Source organism: Pipistrellus kuhlii, unplaced genomic scaffold (assembly GCF_014108245.1).
Source record: "Pipistrellus kuhlii isolate mPipKuh1 unplaced genomic scaffold, mPipKuh1.p scaffold_m20_p_20, whole genome shotgun sequence".
NCBI lineage: Eukaryota > Metazoa > Chordata > Mammalia > Chiroptera > Vespertilionidae > Pipistrellus > Pipistrellus kuhlii.
Window position 1 is genome coordinate 11,022,282 of NW_023425516.1, and position 12,520 is coordinate 11,034,801.

The 12,520-nt window shown below is 41.6% G+C and overlaps 1 protein-coding gene across 7 annotated transcripts in view; it reads right to left on the reverse strand.

The window, feature by feature from the left end:
* The window catches only part of FAM118B (family with sequence similarity 118 member B), a 35,438-nt gene that overhangs the window by 10,652 nt on the left and 12,266 nt on the right, over window positions 1-12,520 (reverse strand). For 2 of the 7 annotated variants that reach the window (XM_045585455.1, XM_036449645.2), the window contains exons 1-3: window positions 9,398-9,654; window positions 9,117-9,209; window positions 6,176-6,428 (exon numbers count right to left, since the gene is read on the reverse strand). In XM_045585455.1, coding sequence (XP_045441411.1) covers window positions 6,176-6,428; window positions 9,117-9,209; window positions 9,398-9,432 — 381 coding nt within the window. In that variant the 5' untranslated portion in view covers window positions 9,433-9,654. Of the gene's footprint in view, window positions 1-6,175; window positions 6,429-9,116; window positions 9,210-9,397; window positions 9,668-12,520 lie in introns of those variants that run through there. The other 5 variants (XM_045585453.1, XM_036449647.2, XM_045585456.1 and 2 more) reach the window with 5 other exon arrangements.

Sequence of the window (12,520 nt, forward strand, 5' to 3'; positions counted from 1 at the left end):
ATTGGGGATATGCTCGCAACCAAGGTACATGCCCTTGACTGGAATCGAACCCGGGACCTTTCCGTCCCCAAGCTGACGCTCTATCCATTGAGCCAAACCGTTTTCAGCTAAATTTTATTTATTTTTTAAAATATATTTTATTGACATTTACAGAGAGGAAGGGAGAGAGACAGAGCTAGAAACGTCGATGAGAGAGAAACATCGACCAGCTGCCTCTTCCACACCCCCTACTGGGGATGTGCCCGCAACCAACGTACATGCCCCTGACCAGAATTGAACCCGGGACCTTTCAGTACACAGACCGACACTCTACCACTGAACCAAACTGGTTTCGGCTGTCACAATATATTTATACTAGAGGCCCAGTGCGTGAAAATTCATGTACTGGAGGGGAGGTGTCCCTCAGCCCGGCCTGCCTCCTCTCACAGTCCAGGAGCCCTCAGGGGCGGGAGGCGACCCAGGCGAAGGCGACACCCCCATCACACCTCTGCTGCTCCCACTGCCGGCAGCGCAAGCCTCAGCCGGCCCTGGTAACCTGAGCCTTGGGCGGCCCTGGGCAATTTGGCAGCTGCCGTTCGAGGCTTCCCTATGCCTCAGCAGGCCTGAGCCTCAATCAGTGGGGGATGCAGGAGGACCAGAGGCCATGGGTGGGACTGAAGGGATTCTGGCAGCAGACATGCAGAGCAGCTGCCCCGCCCCCGTGAGCACTGCCATCTTGTGATGGCATGATGACTAATTTGCATATTATAGCTTTATTATATAGGATATTGTATATGAGTCCCCTAGGACTATTAGAAATGCAAAAAAATTCACTGTAAATAACTCATTCTCAAATTTCCCCCCTTAAAAATCAAATTATGCCGAAACCGGTTTGGCTCAGTGGATAGAGTGTTGGCCTGCGAACTGAAGGTTCCCAGGTTCGATTCCGGTCAAGGGCATCTACCTTGGTTATGGGCACATCTCCAGTGAGGGGTGTGCAGGAGGCAGCTGATCGATGATTCTCTCTCATCGATGTTTCTAACTCTCTATCCCTCTCTCTTTCTCTCTGTGAAAAATCAATAAAATATATTTTTTAAAAATCAAATTACCTCCCAGTAGGGCATGTGCCCATGTTGGAAACCACTGGCTTAGCATTGTGCCTGGTGGGTAGCAAGGGATCAGCACTATCACATCACATGCAAACAGCACAGCTCTGTAAATGGCACGCGGACAGAATGGAGAACGTGGACATGGCCAGGATAAAGGAATGCTGGGGGCAAAGCACGGTGCCAACTACCGTCCAATGTGGCCTCAGGCAAGGAGACGAGTGCTTTCGTGCCATTTCTTTAACGAGGGAATAACTAATAAAAGACATCTAATGTGGATTAGCATCTTTTTCTAACCCTAGGTGCTTTTACAGGTGCACTGGATTTGGATGCTGATGCTATGAATGCTGTGGGAAACCTGCTTGCCTTCTCCCTACCTGTTTTTTTTCCTCTTGCATAGTTCAGCAATTTGTTTGCATGTTTATTAGAAAGAATACTTAGTACTTAATAAAGGCTATCAATTTGCAACTGTTAGACAAAACGAATTTGAAAGGTAAAGTAACCATATATGCTGTAACATATATCTGATCCCTATCCCATCCCTGCTATACCATTCCATTAGAAATGCCAGAGCAAGAATTCGTTTTTAAAGGTCCCAATATTTCCCATTCAGACTCCATATAACTGCACTTAGCTGCTGGGTCACCGTTAACAGCTGCTGTTTTCCCTCAAGAGGCCCCCGCCTTTCTGATTTCCTCTGTACATCTTCCTAAGAGCACAAGGCTCAGATAAAGATCTGTTCCCATGGAACCAGGGCAGATTCACAGAACACACTTAATTTGCCAAGTTCTTGCCTTAATTTTTCTAAGTATTTTATAAGATTATCCATTATGTATGCCTACCAAATAAATGGTAAATAATTCAATAGCAGAAAAATTCAAGCAGAGGTGGAATAGTCACCCTCCCTGGTGGTGATCCGCTCAGAGGTCTGTCTGCTTTTGTCAGTCAGTCCCTGGTCCAGGTTATCTCTGTGACTGGACAAGTCCTCGCTGCACCTTGTGGGGAGAGTGGGGGCTCCAAGCTTCTTTTCTGGTGCTAACTAGGTGGGATGGCCCATAATTGTGTGGCTAAGAATGTAATTTTTTGTCCGTTCCCATTGCATAAGGGCAAAAATAATTCCATCACATATTGTAGCATCCCACAGGCAGCCCACAGGGGGACTCTGACACTTAAAAAGAATGAACAATCTGCTCAGAAACACGGGGAAGAATTTACAACCTCAGTTACTGAATTTCACTGCATACAAGAGTCGACCACTAACGAACGGCAGGCACTTTTCTAGATTTGTTATGAAAAATACAGTGCCCCTTTGACATCTATCAAAATATAATTATTTATCCTATGATCTTAAACTTCCATTTCTGGGAATATGTCCCACAGAGATAAGTGCAAACAAATGACATGCACAGGGTTATTGGTGCTCTGTTGTCTGTAACAGCAGAGGACTGGAAACAAGCCTGGTACACACGTACAGGAGACGGGCCTGAAAAGACCTGCACGATACGCTGCTAGGTACACAAAGGAGGTGCGGAACAGTGTGTCTAGATGCCACCTGTTGACACAGGGGATGAAGGTTGTGAAATAAGAATACAGTCCTGTGTGCAAAAAGGTACACTGGGAGGATGCTCACAAAGCTAGGAAGAGCCCAGCAGGTGTGGCTCCGTGGTTGAGCATCAACCTATGAACCAGGAAGTCATAGTTCGATTTCTGGTCAGGGCACATTTCCAGGTTGCGGGCTCGATCCCCAGTGTGGGATGTGCAGGAGGCAGCTGATCAGTGATTCTCTCTCAACATGATGTTTCTCTCTCTCTCCCCCTCTCCCTTCCTCTCTAAAATAAAAAAAATATATACTAAAAAAAATAAAAGATAAGAAGAGTGGGTCACCCATGGTGGGGAGAGAAGGCAGACAAAGGCATGTGTGGGAGTGAGATGCTGGGATGTACATAACCCTTGCTACCTCACTGTCATTTACTTCTGCAATGTGTGTTAACAATACCTCTTCAGAAAAGCAAAATTAAGTTTAAAATTTAAAGCAAAGAATATGGTTATTTTAAGAACTTCCCTGTGTTTTATAACTTCATTTTGTACTGATTCATGCAGACAGTTATATAACACTACCTTCAAATGACAGTTTAACCATTACGCACACAGATAAAAATGCCTGGGTATACAATCAGCTAATCAGGGGTGTGGAATGTATTTTCTTGCTTCTAAGAAAAGAAATACAAAAATGTCAAAGCCTGGACATACATGTCAGGAGTCACTTATTTTAGCTAGGCATCTTTTAGCCCTATTTCTTAAAAAAAAAAAAAAAAAAAAAAAAAAAAAAAGATTTCAGAGAGGAAGGGAGAGGGAGAGAGGGAGAGAAACATCAATGATGAGAGAAAGCACTGATTGGCTCTCTCCTGCACACCCCTTACTGGGGATCAAGCCCTAAACTTGGGCATGTGCCCTGACCGGGAATCAGACCATGACATCTGGTTCACTGAGCCACGCAGGCAAGGCTCTGGACCTAAATTTCCCACCAGTGCCTTTGAATCAGGACAAAGGAATGCAAACAAAAGGAATTCCATGTCAGAAGGAAATGCCGAACTCCCACACAACTTCCACGGACATTTTTTTATTCATTTCAAACTGTGAACTGATCCCTATGCTACTTCATTTCCTTCCATTCTGTCTGTGCCTCTCATCATTCTGATCCTGGATAGAGTGAACACAGATACAATCCTGACTCTTTCCCTGAGGTGCCTCCCCTGTACAGTGCCTTTACCATGTGCCAGACACTTAATTTTATCTCACTTACTCTTCAGAGAACCCCCTGAGCTAAGGAACATTATACCAATTTTATAGGTGCAGAGATCAGAGATGCTAAGTGATTTGCCCATGGTCTCTGTGCATTGTTATCTTGTTGCCCCGTACCATCTGTGTGCTGTACATGTTAACTATCCTGTACCCATCATAGTAAAAGAAGTGTCTGTTTTATTTTTAACCAATCACAGAGATTTCCCTGCTTTGCTTTCTCCTGCTTTCTAATCTACCATCAATGGATTTTACATAACCTACCCTTCCTTGTCCTTTGATTCTAACATATAAAATAAGCTACATAAAACTATTATTCTCCAAAGCATTTTATCAATCCGTTGAGATTGTGTTTCCCAGTAACTGTCATCAGTTTGGCCCAAATAAACTCTTGTAAGACTTATTCTTAGCTGGATCTTCTTTCATAGACACTTAATGCCAAATACTCGGCTAGTGTTCAAATTCCCCAGTGCTCCCCCCCTTTCTCACAAGCTTTTGGTTGCCTGGGTTTTTTCTTATATATCCTCCATTGGAATGTTTCTCAAAACAAAGCTCTCAGACCTTTTGAATTCCTGAGATTCTTAAGAAGTATGCAATGCTAAAAATACTTTCATAGTAATACGAAGGTGATATTTTGTCTGAACTGTTTGTATTTGCACTGATGATACAAAGGCAATGGTGGGTAATGAGAAGGGAAATGGGGCTGTGCAATAAACCTGAGAAGCTCGGGGGGCTACACGGCAGGCTTGACAAGCTCAGTGATCAAAAGTAACCACATGAAGCATGGCTGGTATGGCACAGCAGTTGAGCATCGACCCATGCACCAAGAGGTCCCCAGTCCCATTCCCGGTCAGGACTTGATCCCAAGTAAGAAGTGTGCAGGAGGAAGCTGATTGATGATTCTCTCTCACTGATGTTTTTCTCTCTTGTCCCTCTCTCTAAAATGAATAAAAACATATTTTGGAAAAAAAAAACCCGCACACATACAATGATCTGCCAGATCCATCTAACTCACGAAGCTTTAAACCTGCTTTCTTCCATGAGTTTTCTCTCTTATATTTGTCTTTAATCCATCTTAAGATAATTTTTGTATATGGTATAAGATGAAGGTCCCATGAGCTCTTCGTTTATTTTATATATATATATATATGTGTGTGTGTGTGTGTGTGTGTGTGTATATATATATATATATTTCAGAGAGGAAGGGAGAGGGAGAGAGAGATAGAAACATCAATGATGAGAGAGGATCATTGATTGTCGCCTCCTGCACATCCCCTACCGGAGATCGAGCCTATAACCCGGGCATGTTCCCTTGACTAGAATCGAACCCAAGACCCTTCAGTCCCCAGGCCGACACTCTATCCACTGAGCCAAACCAGCTAGGGCCCATGAGCTCTTTAAATCCTGTTAATTCTTTACATTGTTCTACATTAGTAATTTATCACAATTAAAGACAAGGAAATGAAAAGAAGAAGTGAAAAAGGCTCTACGTTTCTGAAAGTGGGGGAAGGTGAGGAGATGGGGAACGGAGAGGGAGAGAGACAGGGAGACAGGAGCACAGAGGCACACAGAGAACTTACAGAAAGGATGACAGGCAGAGACCTACATGGGAGAGAGACAAAGAGCAAAGGGGGCCAGATATTGAGAAGTACAGAGGTAGAATCAGAAAAAGAAGCAGAGAGTCTGGCCAGTATGGTTCAGTGGTTGAGCATCAACCTATGAACCAAGAGGTCATGGTTCAATTCCTAATCAGGGCACAGGCCTGAATTGCAGGCTCTATTCCCAGTGTGTGGCGTGCAGAAGGTAGAGATCAATGATTCTCTCTCATCATTGATGTTTCTACCTCTCTCTCCTCTCCCTTCTTCTCTGAAATCAATAAAAATGTATTTTTTAAAAATTTGTGTTGCTCCATGCATAAAAAGATAAGAATGATCTCTAATCTTTTTGAGGTTCCCTAAAAGGCATGGATGCCAATGAATACAGCTTTTATAGAAGTGAGAACAGAAAAAGTAAATACAAAATATAGCAACAATGGAAGAGTTGTTTCATTTTGTACACATAAGGCCTCATTATCATCAATAGCAAACACACACATTGAAATGGGGTCAAGAGATAAGTACCCTGGATAAGGGCCATAAACAGACATTCTGCAGGAGAGGCAATTGCTATATGAATCTACAAGCTAGAAATGAACATCCTGATTACATTCAGCATGCGTGTGTGTGTGTGTGTGTGGTGCTGGTGCGGGTAGGGAGGGAGAGGTAGGAAATTTCAAATGGCCGGTTACTCACAGGGGAGAGTTTCTGAATAAGGTCATGGGCAACATGAACAAGGTTCTTGTCTTCATGGAGACATTTCTGAAATTTTTTGCTCTCCTCATCTTCTAGAAGATCAAAGTCATTGGCAGCATCCAGTAGAGCCTGGATTAACCCCTTCCAGGATTTCAGAGCTGGAACCTGAGGTGCGACAGCAGCACTAATGCCCGTTCCAATCACCAGCACAAGTTCCCGCGGCTTCTTACTTTTTAAGCTTGGAAGCAGTTTCCTAGAAAAGTTCAACAAAGGAGAGGATGGAGAACAGCCAAGAGATACAGGACACGTAGAGAGATGGTCTAAAACAATGGTCTTCAGCTATAACTTTGACAGCTACAAAGATGACAAGTGCCAGTTTCTGACACCTCTCCAAATAGCTTATGCAGAAGACCAGAATATTGTGCCAGTGCTTGCTGGCAAACAAAGTCATACACCTATTTCAGGAATTCTAAGAAGCAATCTTAAAATCAGTATTCTCCTTCCTAGTCCTCTGAATCTAAGATTCTAAGAAAACCTACTAATAGTAGGAAAAGTCCAGATTATATTACAGCTCAGTTGAGTTCTAAGTTATATTGTAAAGCAACATGCAATTTCAAAGGACACGTTTGATTTAGATTCTGAGAAGACAGAACCCCATACAAGTTAAAGTGCAATTGTTGAGAAACAAAACAGGAGCTGCCCGGCCAGTGTGGCTCAATGGTTGAGCACTGATGCAGGAACTGAGAGGTTGCCGTTTCTATTCCCAGTCAGGGCACGTGCTTGAGTTTCGTGCTCGAGTTTCGGACTTAATCCTTGGTGGGAGGCATGCAGGAGGCAGCCAATCAAGGATTCTCTCTCATCATTGATGTTTCTCTCTCTCCCTTCCTCTCTGAAATCAATAATAATATATTAAAACAAACTAACAGCCCTAGCTGGTTTGGCTCAGTGGACAGTGTCGGACTTCGGACTCAAGGGTCCTGGGTTTGATTGGGTCTAGGGCACATGCCTGGGTTTCGGGCTCGATCCCCAGTAGGAACGTGCAGGAGGCAGTCAATCAGTGATTCTCTCTCATCATTGATGTTTCTCTCTCTCTCTCCCTCTCACTCTGAAATCAATAAATATATATCTAAAACAAACAAACAAACATACAAACTAACAAAACCAGGAGATGAAAGGCAGTCAATAAAAAATTTAGGCCCAAATTTTGTGAATGCCATGAAGATAAAACTGAGCATGACTAAAATTGAACAGGAGCTAGGTGGTTAAACATAGGAACCAGTCTGCTCTAGATATCCTCAAGCCAAAAAGAAAGAAAAAGTGGCCAACAGAACTCTGAGAGCACAGGAGGAGCTTCAAGGATCAAAACAAAGAAATAACGATTCAATGGATATGACAGAAAGTGAAAACTATTGCTTTCTGGATAAACGTAAAATTATGTTTCTTTTTTGGATCTAATTTTATTTTTTATCAAGGTCATAAATGGCCGGTTACTCATTTATTTTTATCAAGGTCATTATCACCAGGATAACAGAGACAGAGTTCTGTCCTGAAGTTTCTATGCGATACAAGGTGGGCACATATTTTTGCCTTTGTTCTCCAGTCCCTTTCATTCTCGTGACTATAATAAAATCTGCTTGAGATATATTTTTCAATTTAATTTTTGTTGATGGTGTGCTTTCCCCCCAAGAAATTGTCTTTCTCAACCTTTTGTCCAAATAATAAACTAAACAGAATCAGCATTTGGGCATAACCCAAGGAAGAAAAATACTTTAAGCTTTGGGAAACCTGGCTTTGGAATAACAACCTCTAGAATCACCTTCCCTATCCCCAACTCCGGCATTCAGCACTTCAATGAATATGAAAAATTTATGAAGTACCAGATACTACTTGATATATTTATGAACAAAATGGAGGTCCTAACCTCAAAAGTTTAGTATACTGGAAAAGATGATAATAGATATTAGAAACAAATGGTGAAAAATGATTTTCAGTTCAAGGAAAACAATTTCCTACCTAATATTCTACACCCGGCCAAATAATCAAATAAATTTAAGTGTATATAAATATACACCCTGCACCCTTACTGAGGAAGTGAATGAGGATATTCTGCAGCAAGATGCAGGAGTACACCAAAGAAAAAGACTTGCAATCTAGGAAACAGGATCCAATACGGAGAGGCCTAAAGAGGAATTCCCAGGGCGATGGGAAAGGAAAATGGCACAGTCAGCAGTGGGGCAGCATGGAGAGCCACAGTCAGAGAGGACAGTCCAAAGGAAGAATCCAGAAGCAAATATAACTCATGCAGTAGTGATATGTCAGTACGCCTAAGTATGCCTAGGAGATGACTCTTCTGTCACAGAGAAGATAAACTGATGGGTACACAGAAAACAAAACAAGAGAGAGAGAATCTTGAGGGATAGATGGACAAGAAAAGAAATGTAATCATAACACATTAGCAGGCTCAACTGTGAGTACCATTTATATAGTCATGTAATATAAATACTAAAAAGTAATTTAACCCCCAGAATTTGATATACTGGGAGGTTGTGGGGCATGTGTATAGTGTGGGAGAAGATCCATGAGAGCAAACCTAATCCTCATCTTCCATAATAAGAAAGAGATAAAACCAAAACACTAAAATATAGCAGTACACACAGTACTGAAAAATATGGATGTAAATATCAGAGAAACATAAAAAAAAGTTGAAAGTGACTACCTCTGAGGGGGAAGGAGTGAGGGAGGCATCATGAAGTACTGACTTATAAAACTATGCACATTTATGACCTTGATAAAAAATAAAATTAGATCCAAAAAAGAAACGTAATTTTATGTAAAGGTTAATATTAATTAGTGAAAACCAGGATATAGAGCAAGTTCATTATTTTTCATTAACTACCATTACTAGTAATGTCTTTGCTTCTCAGAGTCCCTTCCCGTTTACCTGGGCTTCTTGGTTGGAGGTGCGCCATCACTGAGGAATCCAAAAATGTTGTCTGTATCAGAGGACTGGCTCCCTGTAGAAGCCATCGAGTTTCTAAAATATATTAAACACCATAGACCACAATTAGATCTGGAAAGCATACCATTCAAAATAGCACATACATTCAACAGTTTTAATAGGCTATACACCCTAAAGATGTTCTAGAAGCAATCCCTGCTTAACAGAAATGCATTAATTAATGAGCGACCAAAACTTAAAGAATTCATCTGAAAGAAGATAACCTTGAAATTATGACTTTTGTATTCCATGCTGCCATCTTGCTTCTGTTCTTGAAGGCTCTTCCCACCCTACCCCAGAAAAACCCCAAGACCAATGTCAACTCATGTTAATTTCTGGCCATCATTTTGTGGAGTCTAAGAAATACCTATATTTTCCCATAAAACAGGCTTGGGGAAGACTTGGAATAAAACAACCCACAAATAAGTGTGCTAATAGCTCCCAATTATCCATTTCCTAACAGCTGGGGGGGAAAAAGACATCACTGGGTCACCAGGCAAGTTTGGCTCAGTGGATAGAGAGTCTGTCTGAGGACTGAAGTGTCCCAGGTTTGATTCTGGTTTAAGGCTCCGCTATGGGTTGAGTGCAGGAGGCAACCAATCTGTCTCTCTCACATTGATGATTCTCTTTCTGTGTCACTCCCATTCCCTTCCACTCTCTCTAAAAGTCAATGGGAAAAAATATCCTTGGATAAAGATTAACAAAAAATAAAAATACAACATAAAAGTAAATCACTGGGCTGAGAACGGAGCAATCAGTACTAATTTGCTGACTGTCAGACATTCCTTGTTGTTGGACGACTGTCCTCACAGACGGTGAGACATGTCTCTGTAGGTAAACAAGCCATGATAAATGGGGAAGGCTTTAGAAAGCAAATAATGAAGCTCTGACATTCTGGAAAGCAAATTTACTTGAAATAATCCTATGTAATACTTAATAGCTACTACATGACCAGGTATTCACCCGCATTCAGAAGCTGAAACACCTTCTTTTGGTGACAAGCACTATTTGCTACTACCTCCTAGCACCACTAACCTACTAGAACCCTAAATCCATCCTACCATTTTCTCCTGGGAAACATGCAAGGTCATTTTTGCTGGATTTTTAAAAAATATACTTTTTATTGATTTCAGAGAGAAAGGAAGAGGGAGAGAAAGAAGCGTCAATGATGAGAGAGAATCATTAATCAGCCACTTCCCACATGCCCTACACTAGGGAGAGAGCCCACAACATGGGGCATATGCCCAACCGAGAACCGAACCATGGCCTCCTGGTTCACAAGTCGATGCTCAACCACTGCGCCACACCGGCCAGGCCTTGCTGGATTGTTGGTGGTCAATTCTTGGTATCTACACCTGAATACTAAGCTTTTTTCTTTCCAGAGCCAACTGTTCTGAAGGTCCCCTTCACGCACATTAATTTAAAGGAGTAAATATGGCTAACAGCTCCTGACAAGTTGTTACTAAAATATTTTGGGTCCTCTTATTTAGAACTGAATGAGAAGTACTGTAATATGCCCACATGATACCTGATTCTTAACCATTCTGTTTTCTAACTGGCTACCATCATTTCTTCAGTGTAAAGGGTGTCTCACATGATACAATCTCACACGAACTCCCCAGTGTCATCTAAGCATGAAAAATAGCTTATTCCTTCCAGAGTACTTTTTTTTTGGGGGGGGGGGGGATCTGTTTTAGCATTTTAACCTAAAAATACAGTTACTGCTAAAGAGCTGCCAAGCTAATTGGGAATTCCTAATATGCACCAACTAGTTCACACATTAATTTCTCTATGTAATCACTAGTAGAGTTACCTCTGGCAATGTCTTCATTACTCCAATTACTGCTAAGCCCTGAGAAATCCTTCAAGGCCAATAGAATTCAGCAAAATAACAGTCAGATTCTTGGTAAATGCTGAGAAAGTGACAGCCACCTCACTGACACGGTTTTTAAGACCTAAGTTTTTATGTAAGAGAGGACATATACTTTAAAACCTGCCAGATTGGCAGGAAATACAATGTTTGTATCTGGTAGATGGAAAATGGAAAAGTCAAGGCAGGTGTTCTGGGACCAATCCATTAAGAAACATGAAAAAAGGACAAGAGAAAAGGGACTGGCCTATGAACGAAATGCCAGTTGTACTAACTAGATGACTTGGGAATTTGACATATCAAAGTCGGCCAGTAGCTCTTGCTTTCAGGGTCTCTTGGTGCCAGCTAAGATGTTAAAACCTGATGCATTTTTCCATTTAAGGATCAGAGTGAGGTCTCCCAGCCTGAGTTTCTTGTACTGATCCATGTATCTCTCCCTGTGGCTGATCCATGTGTAGTATCTCTCTCTGCTTCCAGTATCGTCGTCTTCAGCTCAACCGGAGGCCAGAAGGAACTCAGAAAAATTCACTTTGGCATATGGGTGGATGCAATAAATAGACAAGGAGAAAAAAGTGCTAATAATGGCATTTTTGCTGGAAGTAAAAGGCAAAAAATGACTACTTAGCCCTGAACAGTGGTTAGAATGTCAGCTTGTAGACCAAAGAGTTGTGGGTTCAATTCCTAGTCAAGGGCACGCACCTCAGTTGCTTGTTCCCCAGCCCGATGGGGGGTGAATGTGGGAGGCAACCAATCAATGTGTCTCTCTCACTTTGGTGTTTCTCTCTCTTTCTCCCCTTCCTCTTTCTATCTTTAGAAATCAATGGAAAAAATATCCTAAGGTGAGGATTAAAAACAAACAAATAAACAAACAAACAAGCATATCCTCAAGTGAAAACACATCCTTGGGTGAGAATTAAACAAACAATGACTACCATGTTTCCCCGAAAATAAGACATCCTCTGAAAATAAGACCTACTTACAAGTTTCCTTCTGAGTGAAATATAAGGCATCCCCCCAAAAATAAGGCCCTCCCTAGGCTCTGTCTCAGAATGCTATCGCTAAACATGAGAGATTTGGTCCACTGATTCTGAAAGAAATGGAGTCACAAGAAATTCACCAAGAAATTCAGGAATTGGATTGTTATGATGATGTTCCAGAAGATGATGACATGATTGTCACTGAATAAATGAGTAAATTCTTGATACTGTAGGATTCACAGTTTGTCTGGTTTGTGTTGACATCTACCATACTACCGAACCATATACAGGTAATAAATTTCCTTTATTTTCATTTAACAATAAATGTGTACCATATTCTTCTTCATGGAAAAACAAGACATCCCCTGAAAATAAGACCTAGCGCATCTTTGGGAGCAAAAATTAATATAAGACACTGTCTTATTTTCAGGGAAACGGTAGTGAAGAAGGCAGTACACATTTCTTGTTTTAAAAGCCTCCCTCCCCCACATCTATTTTAA